Source organism: Rhinolophus sinicus, linkage group LG06 (assembly GCF_036562045.2).
Source record: "Rhinolophus sinicus isolate RSC01 linkage group LG06, ASM3656204v1, whole genome shotgun sequence".
Taxonomy (NCBI): domain Eukaryota; kingdom Metazoa; phylum Chordata; class Mammalia; order Chiroptera; family Rhinolophidae; genus Rhinolophus; species Rhinolophus sinicus.
This window is the reverse complement of record NC_133756.1, coordinates 143,745,093-143,767,762: the sequence shown is the minus strand read 5'-3', so window position 1 is coordinate 143,767,762 and position 22,670 is coordinate 143,745,093. Positions and strand designations below refer to the sequence as shown.

Genomic DNA, 22,670 nt, shown 5'->3' with positions numbered 1-22,670 from the left:
AAAGCCCAGGTGTTCCTCAACAGAAGAATACATAAACTGTAGTAAAATTATACAAAGGAATATTATTCAGCAATAAAAAGGAATAAACTGCTGAATCAACATGGAGGAATCTCAAAAACACTATACTGAATCAAATAAGCTTTATACAAAAGGGAATATACTGTAGGATTCCATTTACATAAAAAGTTCTAGAACAGTCCAAACTGATCTATGGTGTGGAAATGATATATGTTATCAAATGTAAAACAGTAACATAGTAACTGTAGAACCTGGATGGTGAATATATGGGTATTTACTATATTACTTTTTCAACTTTTCTGTGAGTGAAAATGTTCATAATCAAATGTTGGGGAAATGTACATATTACTAAAAACAAGAGTCTCTCTGGCATCTAAATTTAGAAACCATATAATATGTTGAACAAAATTAAGGAGACTTTTTTAACTGCAGGTCTTTTTAGAGTCTTTGGTATGCCAGTACTTTGGGAGTCATCAAGAAGAGGCTACAGGAGGCAGCCTTACCCAAACTGATTTGGCCAGAGAGCCGCTTTGCCTCAGGGCATCTTAGAGGACCATTTTCTGGACACTGTCTCAGAAACACTGCTCTCACCCTTCATCTTTGTGTTCACTTCTATTTCTTCGAAATGAATTTGAGGAGTAACTTTGTGACCATCTGAAAGGCGCTTGTCTAGAGCACTCACTTGCCCTCCAGGTAGGTCATACCCATTTACTGGGTTTGAAAGTGCTCATTTTCCTCCATCCGCATCAACACTGGATAGTACCATTTTATGAGTCTTTGGTAAGTGAAAATGGCATCATGTTACGGTAGTTAAAACTTGCATTCCTTTGATGACAAATTGCATTAAACATTTAAAAATGTGTATTTCTCTTATGTATTTCTTCTTCGGACCCAACTACATCTACTAGAGAAATATCTCTAAATTCTAGATACCTAAATCTCCCTATTCATGAAGGTGTCTCATCTTTTAAAATTATCTGATCCCAAAGGAAAGGCTTCCATGTGGAAGGATGATATAAGCTATGTGGAGTGAATTTTACTTGGAAAACTTGGGCACGTTTTTCCTGTTCCTCACGGGAGAGGAGGTAGAGAATGTGTTAGTGCAACTAGGCAGAAGGTGAATGAGCTTTCAAATATCTAATAATTTCAATTTCAATTTATTAGCAAATCCTTCTTAGCAAGATTTCTCCAAGGGTGAGGTTAAAAGTGATCTACAGCCTCTGTAAATTAGGGATTTGCAGTAATAAACCCCTATTTGTTTCCGTCAGACTTTCGTGGCAACTACCAGGGGCCAAGCACACTGAGTACTCAGAAAAAAAAGAGAGTGAGAACCTCTCACTGGGCCCTTTTCAACACGTAGAATGTTGTTAGATTTTTAGCTCTACTAATCACACCAGGATTGTAGCAAGGTCCCTCCCTCCCACTTCAGCTGAGACAAATCCCATTTCACTGTCATCGGAGCAGCTTCTTTTCTGTTGTGTGGAGAAGTGTGAATTACAGGGCCCACATGGAACCCACAGAGGGGAAATCACAAACCTGGCATGTGAAATTAACCATCACTTTACCTCTGGATGAGGCTGGCCCAGCCTACAAAGACAGAACCAAACCAACATCCACTGGGACGAGGGACCAAATTCACCCGCTGTGAATGGGAGACCTGGCATCTCCCTCAGGGGCATGATGCTGACTCAAGCAGGAAAATGTGCTTGAGAAGATAGGTTATTTGTACTTTCAAGACTACCTGGGGACACGATCTGCAGACAGATTACGGTCATGTTTGTAATTTCCTTTAAAACACCTACTCTTAGGTAGTGTGATACTATGCATGTGTGTTTGGGTTAAGTTACACCCTTGTTGTGGTCAGTTACCAGTGAGGAGGTCACAGCCCAGGGGCAGTGGGCTAGATTCCAGTTAGGAAGCCCCCTCCAGAGGCACCAACCAGGAGCACATCTGTAATTTGTTATCTTGCTCATCTGAGTTTTGTTCATTAGCATAACAGATGTTAGAAATGGTGAAATTTCATTGGGTGACATTAGTGTTATTCAAGATATGTGGATTGGCTAGAAGCTTCTAGAGACACTCCCACTCTTGCTTGAACTTGATAAAGAATCTTGAGGCTTAGAGCCCCCACCTTGGCGATGTCCACTGTCTTCCGTTAGGTTCCTTAGAAGTAGACTCAGAAGAGTTGAGTGCTGGCAGTGGATTTGGGAGGTGCAAGGAACTGACAGGAGGATGAGTAGGTGATACAGAGGTGGGAAGGGAGGTAACAAAGGGTACGTTATTAAGATGGTTACCACAGTGGGTAACTAAAGCTTAATTTCGTGAGGAAGCTCTAGAAATGATCTAAAATACACATTTCAGAATTCTCCTCGCCAAGAGACAAGGGAGCTGGGGTGTTTAGATCCCCAACACTGGTTAATTCCCAGGCACGTCTGGCCAGCCGTGGCGTGGGCAAAGTGGGTTGTGGCATCTCAAAAGCAGCCCTTCAATAAAGATTCTGAGGTACTGTGTTTCCCCGAAAATAAGACCTAGCTGGACAATCAGCTCTAATGCGTCTTTTGGAGCAAAAATTAATATAAGACCCGGTCTTATTTTACTACAATATAAAACCGGATTTTTTTTAAAAATTAAATTTATTGGGGTGACAATTGTTAGTAAAATTACAGAGATTTCAGGTGTACAATTCTGTATTACATCATCTATAAATCCCATTGTGTGTTCATCACCCAGAGTCAGTTCCGGATTTTTAATATAGTATAATATAATATAGTATAATATAATATAATACCCGGTCTTATATAAGACCTGATTGTCTGGCTAGGTTTTACTTTTGGGGAAACATGGTAGCTGTTGTTAGTCCACAGGTACTGCGAGAAAGGGTAAGGGAATTTGGGAAGAGCACCAACGGTATCTGCTATGGCTCCCTAGCCTAAATCCCTGTGTGGTCATGTGTCCATTATCAACTTGGAGGGCTCTGTTTGTTTGTTAAAAATGACTAAATAAAAATAACAGAATCCTGCACCTGGAATACCGATGGGTGCATCTGCCATTCACAGCAGTGGTGGTGAGAGGACCTGGCAGCACCGAGAGCTGGGACTTCATCCAGCCTCCAGAACAGGTTGGAGAGTAGTCTGTGCCTGCTTACTTCTAACTTTTTGTTGAATAAATATGTGTATGTGTGCAGATTTTGTTCCGAGATCCCCTTTCCTCATAATCTAGTAGTGAGACTGTTGGGGGAATAGCTAACTCTCCCCCTCCTAACTGATTCTGATGTCATACCCCCCGAGCCCTACAAGCAGCGTTGAGTAAATGGCTTGGTCAGTTTGTGGTGTAGGTGCTCCTTTGCACACAGCATGATTACTTAGTCTCAGGCAGCACCCCCCCACACACATTTATTAGAAGACCCCAGTGGCTTCGTGCACACTCACCTGTACCGTGTAGCTTCCCAGGGTGGTGGCCCGTTTAAACCGCCGGCCTTGCTGCTGGGACATCATGAACAGCTGGGCCAGGCGCTGCTCCATGACCCGGGCGAAGCTCTGGTTGTGCAGGCCCACTAGCGAATTGTCCACACCCTGCAGCACTGCGGAGGCAGAAGGCAGAAGGGCTGCTCAGAGGACAGACTCCCTGCTGACTCAGGAACCACGACCCACCACCGGCCCTGCACCAGTCACAAAGCGCCATGGGCCCTACCTCATGTTAGGGATTGGCCATCCTTATCCTGCTTTACCCTCACATCAGCCCCAGGAGTTGGAAGTCACTATCCACGTGTTATAGATGGTGAAAGATGAAGTGACTTGTCTACGGTCACAGCTAGTAACCAGCCAAGTCAGGGTTTAAACCCAAGCCTGTGTAACTCCAAAGCCTGGGCTCTATGCTCCACGAGCTGTGACATGTCTAATGCTGCTGTATTAAGTCCAAACCTCACTGCAGATTATATGTGTTGTTAAAGAGTCCATATTTGAATACAGCCCAGCTACAGGTATGGCTAATTGGATGTTTTGCTGGTTACCACTTGTAAGTCCTGACTCAGGGCTAGTCTTTTTTATTTCTATTTTTCCTTTTCAATAGCTTTGCTGTGGAATTTGAGCTCCATCCTGCAACATGGTCTCTTCCACCTGTTAAGGTTCTCATCCCTCCCTCCTGTGTGGGGTCCTTTTGAGAACTACCACAAAAGCTGCCCAGGGCTTCTCAGGAACTCTTCCATTTGGGAGCAGAACAGAGTAATAGAAAGAGTGGGCTCTTGCCAATTGTGAAACTTTAGGCAAACAACCAGCCCCAAGTCCAAGTCCTTCTCTATATAAAGGGAAGAAGACAACCTACATCACAGCAAATATAATCCTAATGGGCTCTAAGGTTGAAACAAGACCAGTTGTAGAAAGCAGCTTAGCACAGTGTCTGGTGATGGAAGATAAATGAAACTTCTCTCATTCCATCCCTCCGCCACTGCTGTGCTTCATCTACACCAGGGTACCTGTCATCAATAGGGATGGCGGTGATGATGGAATTCCAGGCGATGGTTAGTGCATGGAGGAGGATTTTAATGAACATTAGGGCTAGGACCATAGCGACCACTTACTATGGGGTGACTGCCTTTTGCTGTTAACCCCAAAAGTCTAGTCCTTCCTCCAAGTCCCTGGGGAAGCACACTTCCCCTCCAAACACACAAATACTGCCATTAAACACAGCCATCCATGAAATAAAAAATGCTAAAAACAATTCTCATCTTCAAGAACCCCAAATTCACAAGATGTTTCATTTAATTGAGTTTGTTCTACCACAGTCCCACCAAAGATCATTAATACCACTCATCTACTGAGCTATGGAAATAGCTTGGACATAAAGAATGTGTTGTTATGATGGCATTCTACACAGGGCCAGAACAAGCAACTGACAGTAAGGAGATACAGAATAATGTTTAAACTGATCAAGAGAGAAATAAAACCCATAGCTGAGTCTCAGGAATTACTTCTTTGAAGCCAGAAATGCCAAATAATCCCCAAGGAGGGTTTAAAGCAGCTCTCTTTCTAGGGCCCTTGTGAGGAACTCCCAGCTCACTTGTCAGCAGAATTCCTGCCAACAAAGATAAAACGTTCCTGCACTGTTTCCACTGTGGCAGGCGCACCAGAGTCCCTCCGGAATCCTCTCTGACATGGCCTACACCCTCTCCCGAATAGGAGAGCTCGTGTTCTTGCTGGTTGAAAAGATGCCCCTCTAGTAAACTTATACAACCATCTGCTGAAGGATTGCCTTTAAGCTGACCTCTCCTGACCACTGGCCATGAGGGAGAGGGCACACAGGACACCAAGGGACATCGTCCTGGGTTACTTTATGGGAACCCCAGTGATGATTCAAGGGCAGACATCAGAAAAAGGGATAGTCAAAGCCCCCAGGTGATGAAAACATTCTAGAAATAGATAGTGGTGACAGTTGTACAACTCTGTGAATGTACTCGATGCCACTGAATCATACACTTAAAATGGTTAAAATTGTAAATTGCATGTTATGTGTATTTTACTACAATTTTGAAAATTGAGGGGAGACATGTAGAAGGCCACGGGAACCTCCCAGAGTTACACAAAATCAGCACCTGGACAGTTCCCACATGCATCATTGCTCTATTCGCAAAGAGAATGTGTCTTTAGGAGGCAGCTGAGGAACAGCTGGGGGGTGGGAGTCAGGAGTCTGGGTTTGAATCATGGCTCCTTTTTACCGAGTGTTCTTGGGCAAGTCACTTAGTTCCTTTGGGCTCTGGTTGCTCATCTGAAAACACAGGGATCATAATGTACTCCTGATTGTGCTGTGGTGAAGAACCACAGTGCTATAAGGCACTTGTTGTTTTTGTTCAAATGTGTCACCTTCTTTCCTAGCCAAAGAACTCTGGTGGGTGAAATAAAGACAGGTTTCAAAATTCAGATGGGCTCTCACCTTTGTCAGGCCGCACTCTTAAGCCTGTATGTCTCTGTCCTGCCTGACGGCAGGATCCATGGACAGCAGGGTCGCCCCTGGGTTCCGTGTAAAGAGGGACTGCAGGACTCACCCTCAGTCATGCTATTTCACCAAAGAGAGACCCGCATTCAGGGCAGGGGGCGGGGGAAGTGTAGCGCACACAAAAATATATTTAATATAAGTTTAGGGGGAAAACAGATGAACACATGTCAAACTATAGAAAAGAAAGTTGCCCCTAATCCTTGGGGCTGTTAGCAATCAGCAGAAGATGGGGTACCCGTATGAATGCCTGGAGTAAAAGGCAGTGGTTATTCACGGGACTGGACGTTTGAACAGGATGAACAAAGCTTTCCTCTCCTCTCAGTTCCCAATCTCCCACTTCTGTAAATAACAGAAAACGGTTGGTGGTGGCTGCCCCCGGGGTGAGAAAATGGTCATGAGCCAAAGGGAAGGAAGGAGGGTTCATCCTGAGGCTGGTGTCGGTTCCCCCAAGCATTAACAGATCCCCAAAGCCCTAAACACAGTGATGGAGGCCACTGTTTACTCTGATCGCCCACAGACATAAGAGCCATAACAAATGCGGGTTACATAGGTGAGGGGGCAGGGGTTAAGTTCCAGGAGAATCCTGAAAAGACCATGTGTGGAGCTTTTTGTTGAGGTTATGTCCCCACAACAGAAGCAGGGCGAGCACAGGTCCATGGGGGGGGGGGAAGGATGAAACAGGAGGTTGTCTATCGTAGGACAGCTCACGTTTAGGAGTGGTGTATTATTATTATTTGATAGAAACCTTAAAAGTCAATAGAAGGGGGGAAATGCCTGCAAGTTAAAAAGCAGCATTTCTGGTGAAGGAATCATGATTTTGTAAATGTTACATAACTTGCTGGCTTCAAAAATGTGTTGCTGGGTTAGCATTGTCTCTCTCGGGCATAAACTCTGTGATTTTTTTTCTTTTCTTTCTAAACACATTTCTTTAGTTTGTCTTCTTGGCAGGTAACATCATCTCTGCATATCCATGGCTCTGCAGGGGAGAAAGAAATGCCATTTTCTGCAGTTTAGGAGAGGTTTTGAGTAGGTCTCATCCAGCAGGGGTGTGTGCTGCTTTGTTGGTATTTAACGCAGCAACTTACCTACAGCTTGTTTGGGACAGCACGTGATGGAGGAGATGGGGAAGGAAGAAGGATAGGTTTCAGACAGACCTGCTTGCCCAGGGCTGAATTGTGTCCTCCCAAAATTCAGATGTTGAAGTCCTAACCCCAATACCACAGAATGGGACTGTATTTGGAGGTGGTCTTTAACAAGGCAATTAAGGTACAATGAGAGCATATGAAGGGCCCTAATCCAATATGACTGGTGTCCTTAGAAGAAGTTAAGACACAGACACACACACAAGGGAAGACCATATGAAGACACATAGGAAAGACGGCCATCTGCAAGCCAAGGAGAGAGACCTCAGAAGAAACCAACCCTGCTTATACCTTGATATTGGACCTCCAGCCTCTAGAATTGTGAGAAAATAAATTCTTGTTGTTGATGCCCACCCCCCACCGCATCCCCCCCAGTCTGTGGTACTTTCTTACAGCGGCGCTAGCAGACTAATACCCTCTCCTCCTTGTCCCTTCCTTGTATGGCTGGACTGGTCACTTTTCTTCCTATAAACACCTGGCTTCTCTCTTTGCTTCCAATTCTTGCTTCTGTGATTTTCAGAGCTACTGTCTGGCTTTTGAAAAATACAACCAAGAACTATTTTTTTTTTTTGCTGTTTCATAAAGCTCAGTTGGGAAATGTCAAGGAAAAAAAAAAGAAAATGCCACCACAACACCCTTCTACTTCCATCCGCCCTCACTTTCAGGACACGCCTGGGCTGTGCCAGGATTAGTGTGGGTGTGGGCCTCATGCCAGGGGAGAAAGGAAAGTGCATGCCTGGCATTCCTCTGACTTTCACTGGGGTTGTGTAGGGCAGGGCAGAAAGGCTACCTTTAAACAGACAGGCAACCATTCACATGGCCACGGCTGGATGTCCACAGGTTCACGCTGTACCTTCTGAGCAGCCCACCTTTTGCAAAGAGGACACCACTGTGTGGGACTTTGCAGCCTGCTATTTCGAAGTCCTTATCTCTTAGGTTGGTGCAAAAGTAACTGCAGTTTACAAGGTTAAAAATAATTGCAAAAACCGCAATGACTTTTGGACCCACCTCACAATATTCATCTTCAGTGGGATGCCTTTTCTTATTTCAGTTTATTCCACCTACTCCTGATCCTGTGGAAGTAACTCCTTGACTTATAGGACAGGACCAAAAAAGGATGCCAATCCTATCACTGAATAACATGCAGTTTTAATTTTTTTTGGTTTTTTTTTTTTTTTTACATGCACTTTTTAAAAAACAAACCAATCTGATAGGGTGAAAGGGGAAATAAAATAAAAGATTACCTGTAATTACCCAATAGTCTCTGGTTGTTTCTGATATGTCAAGGTTGGGATATTCCAGTGCTAAAACAAATAAGAAACACAATGAATCACTTTCACAGGTTTTATATGTAAATATTGTTAAGGGAAATGGACATAGGTGACAAAATATGAAGCGGCTAAATCCTGCTTTGTCATTCTTAGGAGCTCTACAACATACAGGCGAAAACTACCTTGCTGTTCAGAAAATGAAAATACTCAGTAAAGAGCTTACTTTCAGATGAAGAGTTGTTTTAGGGTTTATGGATTTCTGCTCTTTCAGTTTTTCCATGAAAACCATCTCAAGTGGAACATCTGCATTATCAAGACCCACAGCTAGAATCGGTCTTAGTGATAGCTTTTGCTTTAAAAATTATCCAACCATCACTACCATTTTTAGGAATGATTATCCCTTGAATGAATTTTTCCAATATGAAGGACTAGTTTTAGCAGCCAAATGCTTGCAACTAACAGTTCGAATTTCTAAAGGGGGTAGTGACCATAAGAGTTAATATGCATAAAGGGCTTAGCACAGTGTCTGGCACACAGTAAATGCTCAATAAATCTTAGCTGTGTTATTATCAACCTATCAAAATGAAAGACAATAAATCCTTCATGTGCTGCCATGTGATATAATGCCATCTTTTATGATACCATCTTTTCTATAAAATCCTTACTATCTTTCCTTACTAGGTGGCAATTCACAAAAGCTTGCTATTAAACAAACTTTCAAAAAAATTCTGAGTGGCTACTATGTGCTAAGTACACCTACACACATCATCTCATTCAATATCAAAAGGAACCATAGAAGGACATAGAAACAATTTGCTAATATGTGGGTTTTTGTTTTTTAGAAACTTGCCTATTGACCTTGAGAAATGTACCGACAATTAAATTTAAGAGCACAGATCTTTAGTTCCTTTGGCTACCAAGTAAGTGTTTGGGTACAAAATACAGGCTCCATCATCTTCAGAGCCCATGTCTGCTGTATAGTAACTAGGATTCTGTAACTGAAGCATCAGAGGAAGATGACGCCACAAGAGTGTGAGGACTTCATCAAGTGAAGTCACAGGGTCACTGCAAATGAGTCGCATTATTTCTATAGCCAGGGCAAGGACTGAAGGCCCCAGAATATTTACCAATGGCAGAAGTGGGGGAAATCACAGCGACCCAGACAGCCATGAGGACACATATCCTACCACGCAGTATTATAAGCTCAGAGGCAGACTGCCTGGGTTCAAACCCCAGATTTCATGTTTCACGAGCTGCTATGGGAGAGTGGGCATTTTATGAAACTTAATAAACTTTAGTTTTCTCATCTGCAAAATGGTGCTAATTTTGCACCTGCCTTTCTAAGGCAGTTGTGAGGATTAAATGAGATAAGAGATATGTAAAGGGTACAGGCACCTAGCAAGGGCTTTTTTTCAATGTGTAATAAACTTGTCATCAATTCAGTCCCCATTTATCACATATTTCAGTTGTCATTTTAGGACTAAAGTTATCATGCAGCCTGGCACAATGGATGTTTGCAAATGGAGAAAGGCCCCAGGGAAGATGGCAGAGTCTCTGTATGAAGATGGGGACATACTCACGTTCGGCAATGGTGAGCGGCGGGTAGGTGAGGTAGAACCCCACCAGCTCAGCCGAGAGCTGGCGGAGGAGGCTGCTGGCGACAGTGCCATTGAGGAAGGAGCTCCGATTGCCCACCACGTATACCAAGGTGACTGTCTGGGAAGCGTTGGACGTGCTCACAATCTGAATCGACACAGGAGGAAAGGGGAGGGAGACATGCCATATAAGATGAGGGTCTGTTTCATGGAGGCCGTGGGAGGAGAAGTTTAAGCCGAAGTTGAGGGTAGGAATGAAAGGGAGGTGGGAAAAGAGCAAGGGAGAGACAAGAATAACAATAGTTGTCACTTACTGATTGTTTGCTACATGCCAAGCATCGTGCTAAGGGCATGTTATCTCATTTAATCCACACCACTATCCTAGGAGGTGCATCTAGTTATGACTCCCTTTTACAGAGGAGGAAACTGAGGCCCAGAATGATCAAGGGACTTGCCCAAGGTCACACAGCTAGCAAGTGACAGAGCCAGGATTCAAACTTGGGCAGTCTGACTTCAGGTTTTTAACCACTGCTGTGTACATCTTTTCCAGGGGCTAAATTGTCTCAGATTCCTTTTACGGTTCAGAAAATACAAAACAGAACATAGGAATATCGAATTTAAGGATGGCTCAACTGCTCAGACAGAGAAAACCTGAGTCAAACATTGGGGGAATTTTAAAGTTGAAAGGACAGGGAATGCCACCAACCTAGTAACGGACAGAGTGACTGAACCTGATTACAAAAGGAATTCAGAAATATCAAATAAATAACTTCTTTAGAGAGCAATTCCATTTCCTTCTGGTCTATGAATTTCCTATAGAATACATAAATATTACGATAAGATGGTGTGGTTTTCTTCTCACATTTTGTCTAAGTCAGTTTTTTTGTTACTGGAGATTTTCTGGGTCAACATTTGGACAAAAATACTCTACAGATAAGATTTGAAAAACAGATGCAGTAGGAAGTCATTCCCCTTGGTGAGACAGCCTTTGTCGTCCCTTCCTCCTCCGGATTCACTTGCTACCCCCTCTCAGCAGCCCCAGAAGAGAGCCTAGCCTTGCAGACCACCTCAGTGGGATCCTTTGCCCTCTGGCTTCTGCTCAAGGGAGGTGAAGAGGATGTGAAAGGGAGAAGAGTGGGGTCAGGGTGTTGGTGTTGCGGACTCCCTCCCTAGGGGGGCACAGTTCCTGTGGCACAGTGGGGGGCCTCTGGCTTATGGTAACCACGCCCTCCCCTCGCACCCCCACCCTCGGCCCCAACTGCTCCATTCTTGGGTACTGCCTGTCCCTGTGGTTTCCCTAAAGCCTGCCCACATTTCTGTGAAGGGTCCCTTTTATTGGACTTTTCTTAACTTGCCTTCATCTGAGCGTGCCCTCTCTTCCTGCCAGGAGCTGACTGATTCCCTGTCTTTCGCAGGCTTTTGGGCGCTCAGACATAAGTATTCCTGCAACTTTCCTTTTAAACCTTACTTTGAGGAAGATTGTCAAGAACAGCTTCTTCACATTATTTCTCACTTTTTCCCATAAGTGGAAGTTCCTTTTAAATTCTCTATTACAGAGCCTACGGTCCCATGATAATAACCTACTGAGTCTGCGTTTCTGGTCAACTCCCACTCTCCTCTCTACAAGTATTTTTGGAACATGGTTTCGCTACAGGAATTTCCGCCTTTTTCCCAAGTTACCAAAATGAAAGGCACTTTGTTCTGAACAATTCAGAAGACCTCACTGTACTGTCACCTAAGAAAATAATAACTAAAATAACGTTGCAACCTTTATCTCTGTTGTAAACATTCTATTTTCCACTTTGAACAAAACTAAATTGCACTGGGTCCCAAACAGCTTGCAGTATGGTTGCCTCTGCACATATCACACTTGACCAGGTAAGTATATATTTTTAGCTGAGAATTTTTTTTATAATTGACATATAATATTACATTAGTTTCATACTTTTTTATTGTGGTGAAATACACATAAATTTTACCATTTTAACCATTTTAAGTGTACAGTTCAATGACATTAAGTACATTCACACTGTTGTGTAACCATCACCACCATCCATCTCCAGACCTTTGTCATCTTCCCAAACTGAAACTCTGTACCTATTAAACAATAACTTCCCATTTGGTCCCCTCCCTAGCCCCTAGTAACCACCATTCTATTATACTTTCTGTCTTTATTGATTTGACAAAACTAAGTCTCTCTTGTAAGTAGATAGAATCATACAGATATTTGTCCTTGTGTGACTGGCTTATTTCACTTAGCATAATGTTCTCAAGGTTCATCCATGTTGAGCCTATGTCAGAATTTTCCTCCTTTTTAAGGATGAATAATATTCCATTGCATGTATAGACTACATTTATTTATCCATTCATCTCTGGATCAACACTTGGGGTTCCTTCCACCTTTTGGCTGTTGTGAATAATGCTGCTATGAACATGGGTGTACAAATACCTGTTCAAGACCCTGCTGTCAATTCTATTGGCTATATACCCAGATATAGAATTGTTGGATACTAGGGTAATTCTATGTTTAATCTTTCGAGGAACTGCCATACTGTTTTCCACAGCAGCTTCACCATTTGACATGACCACCAGCAATATACAAGGGTTCCAATTTCTCCACATCCTAACCAGCACTTGTTAGTTTCTATTATTTTTAATAATAGCCATCCTAATAGGTGTGAAGTGTTATCTTGTGTTTTTAATTTGCATTTTCTTAATGATTAGTCATGTAGAACATTTTTTCATGTGCTCATTGGTCAGCTGTAAATCTTCTTTGGAGAAATATCTGTTCCTGTCCTCTTTGCCCATTTCTTAATTGGGTTGTTTGGGGTTTTTTGTTGTTGTTATTAATCTGTAGGAGTTCTTTATGTATTCTAGATATTAACCCCTTATCAGAAACTACATGATTTGCAAGTATTTTCCCCCATTCCATGGGTTGCCTTTTGATTGTGTCCTTTTGATCCACACAATGTTTTAATTTTGATGAAGTCCAATTTATGTATTTTTTCTTTTGTTGCCTATGCTTTTGGTGTCATATCCAACAAATCATAACCAAATTCAATGTCATGAAGTTTTTCTCATCTCTTTTCTTCTATGATTTCAACCGTTTTGGCTCTTATATTTAGGTCTTTGATACATTTTGAGTGAATTTTTGAATATGTTGCTAAGTATGGGTCCAGCTTCATTGTTTTGCTTATGGACATCCAGTTTTCTCAATACCATTGGTTGAAAAGACTGTCCTTTCTCCTTTGGCTTGGCACTCTTGTCATAAATCATTTGCCCATATATGCAAGGGTTTATTTTTGAGCTCTGTATTCTGTTCAATGGGTCTATATGTCTGTCTTCGTGCCAGTACCACACTGTTTTGATCATCATAGCTTTGTAGTAAGTTTTAAAATCAGAACGTGTGAGATCTCTGACTTTGTTGTTCTTTATAAGATTGTTTTGGCTAATCAGGGTCCTTTGAGATTCCATATGAATTTTAAGATGGAGTTTTCTATTTCTGCAAAAAAATTTTTACTGGGATTTTGATAGGGATTACAATGAATCTAGATAGCTCTTGAAGTGTTGACATTTTAACAATATCAAGTCTTCCAATTCATGAGCATTGTTTTTCCATTTATTTGTGTATTCTTTAATATTATCATGTTTCATAGCTAAGAAAAGTGTGACCATTGTTGGTAGCTTCATCACGAAGAAGAGGTCCTGAAACCAAGGTCATATCACTATTCCCTGAAAGTCATGCCCTGTCTGCCAGAAGCAGCCATTGTGGGGGGCACTTTCCCATCACTTCTTTACTCTTAGACTCCTGCAGCTTCTGACCTCATCTCTTACGTACCATGCACTACGCCACGATTCATTGAGCTAAGTAGACCTACAAGGCGGATGGCACGGAAAGCTGTTGTTTTGCCTGCCCAGCACCCATTTTCCCTTCTTCTATGACAGCACCACAATTTTCCATGGGGAAACACCTCGTCTCTCCTATCAGTTCATGTGCTTTGGGTGGGGCTGCCCCACCCACGTTCCTGGAGTGGGCATTTTAGCCAGGTCTAGTTGATTGGGACAAGTCACGTCTTTGGCCATAGTCACTGGTCCAGAAATGAGCACACGATCAAAGTGGGTTCAATGAGAACTAATCCCAGGATTTTTACTGGAATGACACAAAAAGACACTTTGGTCCCATGAGACTGTGAGCAACAAGGATGAGGCAAACTTGGAGGTAGCAGGGCCCACCTCCATCGGGCACGTGGATAATGCCAGTCCAGAGCAAGACAAGCCAAGAGGTGAAGAAAGAACTACATCAAGACATCATGTAAGCACCTGGATCCAATTGTACCTGAAGTAAATAAGCTTTAAACCTTTCAGTCACATGAACCAATCACTTCCTCTTTTTGCTCAAGCTTTGTGACCTTGGATTCTGTCATCTCTACCAAGAAGTCCTAATTGAGACTACTGTAAGCTAACCTCTAATAGCAATGCTGTACAAGTTAAAAATAATAAGTCACTTTTTCAATGACTCTCTGAACAAATTATTTATGTGTTCTTATTCCACAGAGGATCTAAGGTGCTCCCCAAATTATATTTAATACAACAAAATGGAATGTTATCAGCTACAAAACCAGGTCCTGGAAAAATAGATTAAAGACAGCCACAGGGGGATGGTTAGCATACAGCTATCCATGCGTGATATAGGGGCTTAGAGTGTTACTACACCCAGGCAACAACTTTGTCTCTGGGCTTCCTGTCAGCCAAGGCAAAAAGAGAAATGGGGCTAATAAAAAAATTTACCCAATTATCCATTCATCTCAAGAGCTGCTAATATGTTCAAGAGCATCTAAAATCTACTTAGACATAATGTTTGAGTTGGTTATTGTAATCTTTTCCAAGGAAGGTTTGTTAGCTGCTTTATAAAATTTCATCTCACGGCCCATGACTATCATACAACAACACAAGAGAGGCTTCTTAAGGCCAAGGGCAGCTTTCCTATCTTGGTGTCCCTTCCAGTGCTGATAAATAGCAGTTGCTCAATAAGTCCCTGCTTTCTGAATACAATTAGAGTATGTTCTGCTGCCAAACTCTGACTAGACTTGAGCACCTGGATCGTGACTGGATCACAAATCCAGTCAGAAACAAAAGATCTCCCCAATGGAGCTGAGTCATACTTCTTACATAAATCTTAAGTCTGTGACACATTGTTTTTTTGTGTTTTTTTTTAAGTCTACCATGAAACAAATCATAATGAGCTACTTTGTATACTTTGGATGAATCTAGAAAAGGAAGGCTTCCCCTTCAAATTAAATTGTATGCTTTTTACAGCATAGTGGCTTTGCTGATAATTCACTTATGCTAAATGTCAATTTAAAAACCACTGGGTTTCATTGCAAAGGCTTTTAGTTCAGTAAAAATAGAGACATTGGATAGTACAGTTAATTAGAGAAATGTGGGAGCTGGAGAAATATCATTAAGCATCATCTGTCTTTAGTGGGATGGTATCTATCTATACAATGACCAAAAACGGGTCTGAGAAAGGCTTTTGATGCCATGTCTGCTGTAAATCCAGGAAGCTGAAATACAGTACACCAGGAGTGGAATTTCTCTGGGAAATAATTCGTGTGTTTACCAAAAGTTTCATCAAGGATCCCATTTCTACATTGCCTTGATGCTAGTATAGCTTGGTGGATACGAGTTTGGGCTTTGGCTCATGTCCTTGTTCTATTCTTTACCAACCTTGTGACCTTCTGGAAGTTTCTTACTTCTCTCTGTTTCCTCTTCTGTGAAATGGTGGTAATAATACCTCAGAAGGCTGTCTTGAGTATAATGAAGCAAAACATTTGTAAAACACTTAGCACAGGCCTGGCACATAGTAAGTCCTAGGTTGTGTGTGTGTGTGTGTGTGTGTGTGTGTGTGTAAAGTAAGGTGATTGTTCATTCGCATGTCTGGAAAATACCTCAATGAAAGCCACAGAATAGGCAAATCTTAGTGAGTTAGCTATTTAGATATGATTCATTTTATGAGACATTTGACATGTCTTATATGGTACATTTCAGTTTATTATTTTAAAAATAATAAATGTTTTGGAAAGGCCCAAGGAAGCTTCATATCAAAAAATATAAAATCCCAAACCACAGCAGGTAGACAGCAAACAGCATCCATACCCCAGCCTTCCTCCCTGTGGCTGAGACGGACTCAAATCAGTGGCGCCAGAGTGGTACCTTCTCCTATCTACACCACACTCCTATCTACACCACACGCCCAAAGTACAAAGTTCCATTTACCCCAGGCAGCTTTGAAATGGGGGACCAAGTTCTTGCCAACATTTGCATTATGGGTGGCCTCTGTCAAGTACATGGCTCAAGTGCCCTCCTCCTTACCTGAATCGTCAGGTTGCTCTTGGTACTCAGGACCTTCCCCTCAGCATCCTGGAAGGCCTTCTGTAGCCTCTGTTCCATCGTCTGAGCAAACTTGCAGGACTGTATGTTGTCGGACTGACTCACGAACTGAAGCACTAGAATGACAGTAGCAAATCAGCGCTCACCAATGCTGTGTCGTCTTTCCTTGGACTTGATAGGAGTCATGCTCATAATATAAAACAGCACGATTTTACACCAGAGAAATTAGGCAAGTAAAGATAACAAGCTCTGGTTGTCGTTTTGGAGGTGGCTCTTAAAATGACTTATAACCTAGAAGAATTAAAAGTGTGATGGGACCTGAGATTCCCTCCAATGCAAAGGATTTTGTGATTTCATTTGATTGAATATGTAGACAGCTATTTCAGGACTGACAGAAAATAGCCTAAGAGAAATCGTGCCTTCCGTTGCGTTGGAGGGAAAAAAGTAATCAGTTGACCTGCATTACTAAGTTGATTGAGTCTTTCCATTTTAATGGTGTCTCCACTTTTGTGGTTTACAAACCACAAATCAGAATCAGCAGGGAACTTGAAAGAAAGATTCCAAGGCCTAAGCTCAGAGACTCTGATTCAGTGGCATCTGGAACGTGTTGCGCTAAAGCATAGATTTTTATGGATATTCATTCTTATCAGTATCCATCGGCAATACAGAAAAAATATTACAGTACTTGGTGCACATAAGTACTAATTACATACATTAGGAAGAAAGGCTCCTGTGAAGAAATACTTCTAATAAATCCAGGAAAAGTTTAGGCTGAGGTGTAGGGCACTGGACACTTGATTCGCAGAGCCCTTTGAAGAAGGGACTTTAAGAGATGACAGAGCAGTTAGCAGTGAAGCTTTTAAACAGGTGGCTTGTTGGTAACGCCCCCAATCCCAGAACAGATAAGAATCCTTTTCCTCTGGGTTACTTGCCTGTTTTCAGCTGGAAGTAGCCTGCAGGCTGGGGATTCCATGGAGAAGCAAGTAGTGCCACAGACTGCAAGTTCGGGGTATGTTGCTTCAGGTCTGCAGTGACGTTGCTGACCCCATAAACACCCAGCGTTTCAATCACTACGGCAGGCAAGTACACCAGCCTCCCTTTCGTAGCGTAATAACCAACTGTGACGTTGTGAGAATGTTCCAGGATATCCACCTACGAAACAAACGGACCCCCAGACCTCTGTATTTATTTCCACAGTACTTTAAATTCTTCTTGGTGTTTCCTAGGACCACAACTGTTATTTAGCATGGCTGGGGCATAGGATCTCATTCAATAAATATTCTAATATCCTATAAAGCATATGTGGAAGGCAAGTCTCAAAATGTCAGAATACAACAAAATATAATTTATATTGAACCTACACGGAATAGAATTAAATCTGTGCTTTTTTGATTCCTTAAGTGCCTCAGTATAATCTAGTGAGCACTAATTATCACCCGAGACAGCAGGCAAAAGAGAGTGCCGGGGAATGGAATGCTGGGAAAACAGCTTTATTATATTTCTCATCAATTGTGAAAATTAAAAAACAGAAATGATAGATTAAGTGGGGGCACCTTCAGGACAGGGGTCAAGTAGTAAATGAGGTGAATTCCTCTCTCTAGAAGCTGAGAGAACAAGTGCTCAGACTTGACTCCATTCTTGACTTAGAAGTTGATTCAAGACCAAGGCAGGGGTGGATGATGAGAGTTTCTCTTAAAGCTGGGTCCTAGGGGACACTGATGATCTGAGCTCCTTTTAACCCAACTGGAAGATTTTGAGGCTTTCGAATTTACTCTTATTTGTTTTTGTTTTCTTAGTGTTTATATTAACAACTCAGGGTGTTTTTAACACCCACTTCCTCCCCACCCTTATTCTTGCATCTTCCTTAGTCGTGTGGTGTGTATTTGCCGAAGAAACCAAGACAACTGATTTTGCAACAGGCTGGGTATGCCTTTGGTTCCTCCACACTTTGTTCCCCAAGGTGGTGTTTGAGATGGCTTTAGGTGAAACAAGAGATACTTATGGACAGAGTGTGGACACCGCACCAAGCAACACCACAGAGAAAGTGACTCCAGTACTAATCCTTCTAATTACCTCAAGGACCAAGTCTCAGTTTGGGGATCATTTACTCTTAACACTTCTCCAAACCTTGCTAATCATATTTTTGCCCACCATGTCTAGCTTGAAGTTAACAAGTTGTTCCCATTATTCTCGTTTTTATGATTACCTTTTCTCTGTGGCAAATGATCCTGATTTCCATTTGTGGTAATATCAAACATCCTTTCAAAAGAAATATATTTAAGTTTTTTAAAATGAGCCGATTGAAAAAAAAAAGTAATACATAGTACTAATTGTCGTAGCGGTCTGTGATGATATGGAAAAAAGGCAAAAATTGTGAAGGTCGTCTGCAAATGATGAAGCTTACTGAAAACTGTACAGGGCGACCAATGGAAATGTTCACATTTTCCACTTCCAAATAAAGTCTCTGGTGCAGAAACCACAGGAGCCTCTGATGGAATGCACTTCTTTCTTTCGTGTTTTTTTTTTTTGCCCCAGAATTGCATAAAAGAGAGTGACAATGACCAATAAACTATGTACCAAACCTTATTCTTAGTCCTTGGGGTGGTGGGAGGACCACCCAGCTGAATGCAGCTGTAGAACAAAGCATGAAAGGAAGAGGCCAAAGCAATATTTTTAAGTGGTGCAAAGGGTTGTCCCCCAACTGCCTATCACATTTACTGCTTTAAAACTTGGCATCAAACCAAAAGTGTGTAAAGCAAGGCTTCCATCACGTGGACGTGCCATCAAAATTGGCCAGCAGTTGTCAAATAGTACCTGGCATTAAAGTATTTGGAGACAAAAAATGTTTACTTCCCTCTCTGCTGCTGGCAATTTAAGCAAAGTGGGACCCAATTTACAAGTCAGAGTGATAATTAAATGTCCAGAAATAAATCACTATCTACAATGGTGAGGAAGATAAAGGAAAAAGCAATGGATGGTTTCTGGAGACTTGCACTAACAATATTAAATACTATCACCAAACAATGGGATAATAGGACAATTTCAAACAGTATAACCAGACGTAAAAAAAAAAAAAAAAAAATCTAGGCATAGGGCAATTAGCCTGTTTTCCATCTCAATATTTGACCTTTTTCTCCAGTCACTACACATGGGTTATGTGTCAAAATGAAGAAATTTACTACTTCTTACAAACATGGTTATGGTACCCAGGGAGGAGGAAACATACTCTGGACCCAAGAGGAAGATGCAGACAGATTAGTCTGGTTACAAAAGCAAGGGGCTTACGTAAGCCGAGACGTCATTCTGGTGGAATGCCTTCCGCAATGCCTGTGTCAGCCCTCTGGCTACATTGAGCTTCAAGGTTTCACTGATCTGCACTCTCCTTTGGGTCAGAAAGAGAACTGTGGGGCAAAACAGAAGTGCAGTAATCAAGGTAAGGCAGCAGACCTCCTAATAAAGAAGCCCTCCTCTCTCTCACCACCACCTCCCGCAAGTTGAGGAAAACCGGTGAGTACAGGTCCAATCAGCTAGCAGTTGGGCTGAGAGGGGTGAGCTAGAGTAGCAGTTCTCTGGGTCCCATTCAAGGAAGAAGGCCCTAGCCATTTGTGTGGTCCTCGTGGAGAGACAGCTAGTGTGCTGGTGGCACTTCATTTCTGACCAATGCTGCCTGTGACCTTCAGAGGTGGGGCTCAGCAGCGCCTGCTCTGACAGGTCTGCATGCAAGGAAATTCCCACAACTGCATTCCCTGAGAGCCTAACTTAAGTGCAGGCCCTGAGCTAGGTACTGCAGCCTAAAACAACCCTGAAGCAGGAAGGCAGTCCCCACCCTGAAAGTGTGACAGAGACAGGGATGGAGACCTGGGATGAGGATAGGCATTTGAGAGTGAATGTAACAGGTGCTATTTAAAGGGAAGCCGAGACGCTGTTGGAGCCCCTAGGAGGAGCATCTAGCCCTGAATTGGGCAAGGGCATGGGGATCAGGGAAGGTTTCCTGGAGGAGATGATACTTCTGCTGAGTCCTAAAGGATAATGGGAGTGAGCTAGGCCAAGTGGGGGAGGCACTGTTCCACCCACTCCCAGGAGAGGGAAGACCGAACGCAAAGGCACAGGGGAGAGACGTGAAATACTTCAGTATATGTGTTCAGACTGGGTCCTGAGGCCAATGGGAAGTGAAGGGTTTTAAGCAAAGGCATGCATTTTAGAAGGTTCCTTTGACTGCAGACTGGAGAACAGGTTGGGGGTGGGGGTCTGAGGCAGAGAGATAAATGTGACTGTTGTTGCAGAAATTTAGGTGAGTGACGATGATAGTGTGATCTAGGCAGTGCAGGTGGAGAGAAGGGGTATTCAGGAAGTAGACCTGAAAGGAACTGGTGATTAGGTGTGGCTGGGGTGACAGGGGAGGGAGGGGTTGGTGAAGAAGAGAGGGGGAGAATGTTCCCGACTTCTGCATCTGAGTGGCTGAGGTTGCCTGCCACTCAAAGGAGGAGGCATAGATATGAAGGGAGAGAGGGAGGGAAAGTAGAACACCAGATGGTGTAATTTCTTGAGATAGAGAAGGAGATACTGTACTTGCAGCTATGCCCAGTTTCACAATTTCCCATTTTAGAATAGGATATGTCTCATGAGATAATTTCATTTAGTTCCTTGTGGGGTGAAGAGGAAGGCAGGATGCGAGCATTCCACATTGGCATACTCTTTCAAATAATGTCTAATGCTTTTTATAGCAAACACTACCACTCTATTAAATGGACTCCGTGCCTTCCTGGCCTAGTTTGCAGCAACTGGGAGGTGGGGCCTAAAAAGACAGCATCCACCTCCCCCCTGCAACATTTTCAAGAAGATCTGTCTCCTTTTCAACATCAAAAGAAATCCCAGGCGCCCACATAGTATACTGTAACTGTACTTTTAGTATCTGCTGATTGAGAAAATACATGACAAAAGGGCTTTCTGAGATCTAAAGTACGTCCCAGGATTTTATACTTTACTAACACATCATTCATTCATGTGAGACATCACTTATTCTCTCTACAGGTAAACCTTGGTGCCTAGTTGCTTTCTTGGACTCCTGGACGAACTGGTTTCCCAGGGGCCTCTGCTATCAGGACTGATCCCAAGACTAGAATCCATGTCACATGCTGGTCCTCTCCTGTCACTTGATAAAGATCAGGGATTCTCAACCTGGGCACTACTTACATTTTGGACTGGATTATTCTTTGTCGTCAACCATCCTTTGCACTGTGGGCTGTTTAGCAGCATCCCTGGTCTCTGTCTCACTAGAGGCCAGTAGCACCCTCCCTACCCTCTAAGTTGTGGCCAAAATGTCCTCTGGGGGAGGAGGAAGTAAAATTGCCCCTGGTTGAGAACCACGGATCTGAAAGAAAGCTAATAATTCTGTTGCGTCTCTGAGGCCATTATGTACTGGCTGCTTTCAAGTAAAAACAGGAGAGTGGAATCTTACCCGTCTTCACCAGGAGCTTACTGGACATCTGACACTCCAGGTTGGACGCCATTTTGCCTGTTGTGACCATAGGTGTCGACGCAGCGGGAAGAGCAGTATCTGAGTTTTCTGCCGGCAGAGGTGGCAAGCGGGTGGCCCTTACTGGTGCGGTCATGGACGTCAAGGCTGCTGTGATTGTCAGCGGGCGTGTGGTGGCCGTCCTGGGCATGTCTAGGCTGGTGGGATTTGGGAAGTTCGTGTGCATGGCTTGTGGTTTCCTGGGGAGGTGTGTTGTGGACAACAGGCCGGAGGCAGTGCCCACGTTCCCTTGCCTGGCGGTGTGAGCGCTCATGGTGTGTGCTGATCTTGCAAACATGTAGGTTGGTGTGATCGAGAAGGCTGGGTGGACTGCCCCTGGTGTGGCCTTTGGGCCAGATGCTCCGTAGTCTGTGACATTTTTAGCTACAGCAGTGGTCAGACTGCTCTTAACTAATCCTGAGGCCACGGCCAAAGGGCTGCTGCTGGTACCTTTAGCAACCAGGGCTGCAGACAGCACTGGTGGACTTGACTTCCTCAGAAACAACGTAGCTGCAGCTGCTACTGTCGGTTCTGCCTTGGGCGACACTGAGGAGTCCCCTGTAAAGAGACAAAAAGCAAAGTTTGTCATTGGCCTGCAGTGCACACGTCACTTGTGGTGATGAATGGATGTGACTTACGGGTTTGTGGGGGTGAAAAGTCTCTGTGCTCTGAAATTTAGGCAAAACAGCTTAGGCTCATAAAGTCAATTAACCACAATGAGAATGCCTCTTAGAGCAAAGCTATGGTTGGT

At 43.1% G+C, this 22,670-nt stretch overlaps 1 protein-coding gene across 1 annotated transcript in view; it reads right to left on the bottom strand.

Moving 5' to 3' along the window:
- The window catches only part of KIAA1549L (KIAA1549 like), a 251,388-nt gene that overhangs the window by 78,693 nt on the left and 150,025 nt on the right, over positions 1-22,670 (bottom strand). The window contains exons 4-10 of the mRNA XM_074337085.1: positions 21,863-22,477; positions 19,690-19,805; positions 17,337-17,556; positions 16,387-16,520; positions 10,000-10,162; positions 8,393-8,452; positions 3,447-3,598 (exon numbers count right to left, since the gene is read on the bottom strand). Coding sequence (XP_074193186.1) covers positions 3,447-3,598; positions 8,393-8,452; positions 10,000-10,162; positions 16,387-16,520; positions 17,337-17,556; positions 19,690-19,805; positions 21,863-22,477 — 1,460 coding nt within the window. The remainder of the gene's footprint in view (positions 1-3,446; positions 3,599-8,392; positions 8,453-9,999; positions 10,163-16,386; positions 16,521-17,336; positions 17,557-19,689; positions 19,806-21,862; positions 22,478-22,670) is intronic.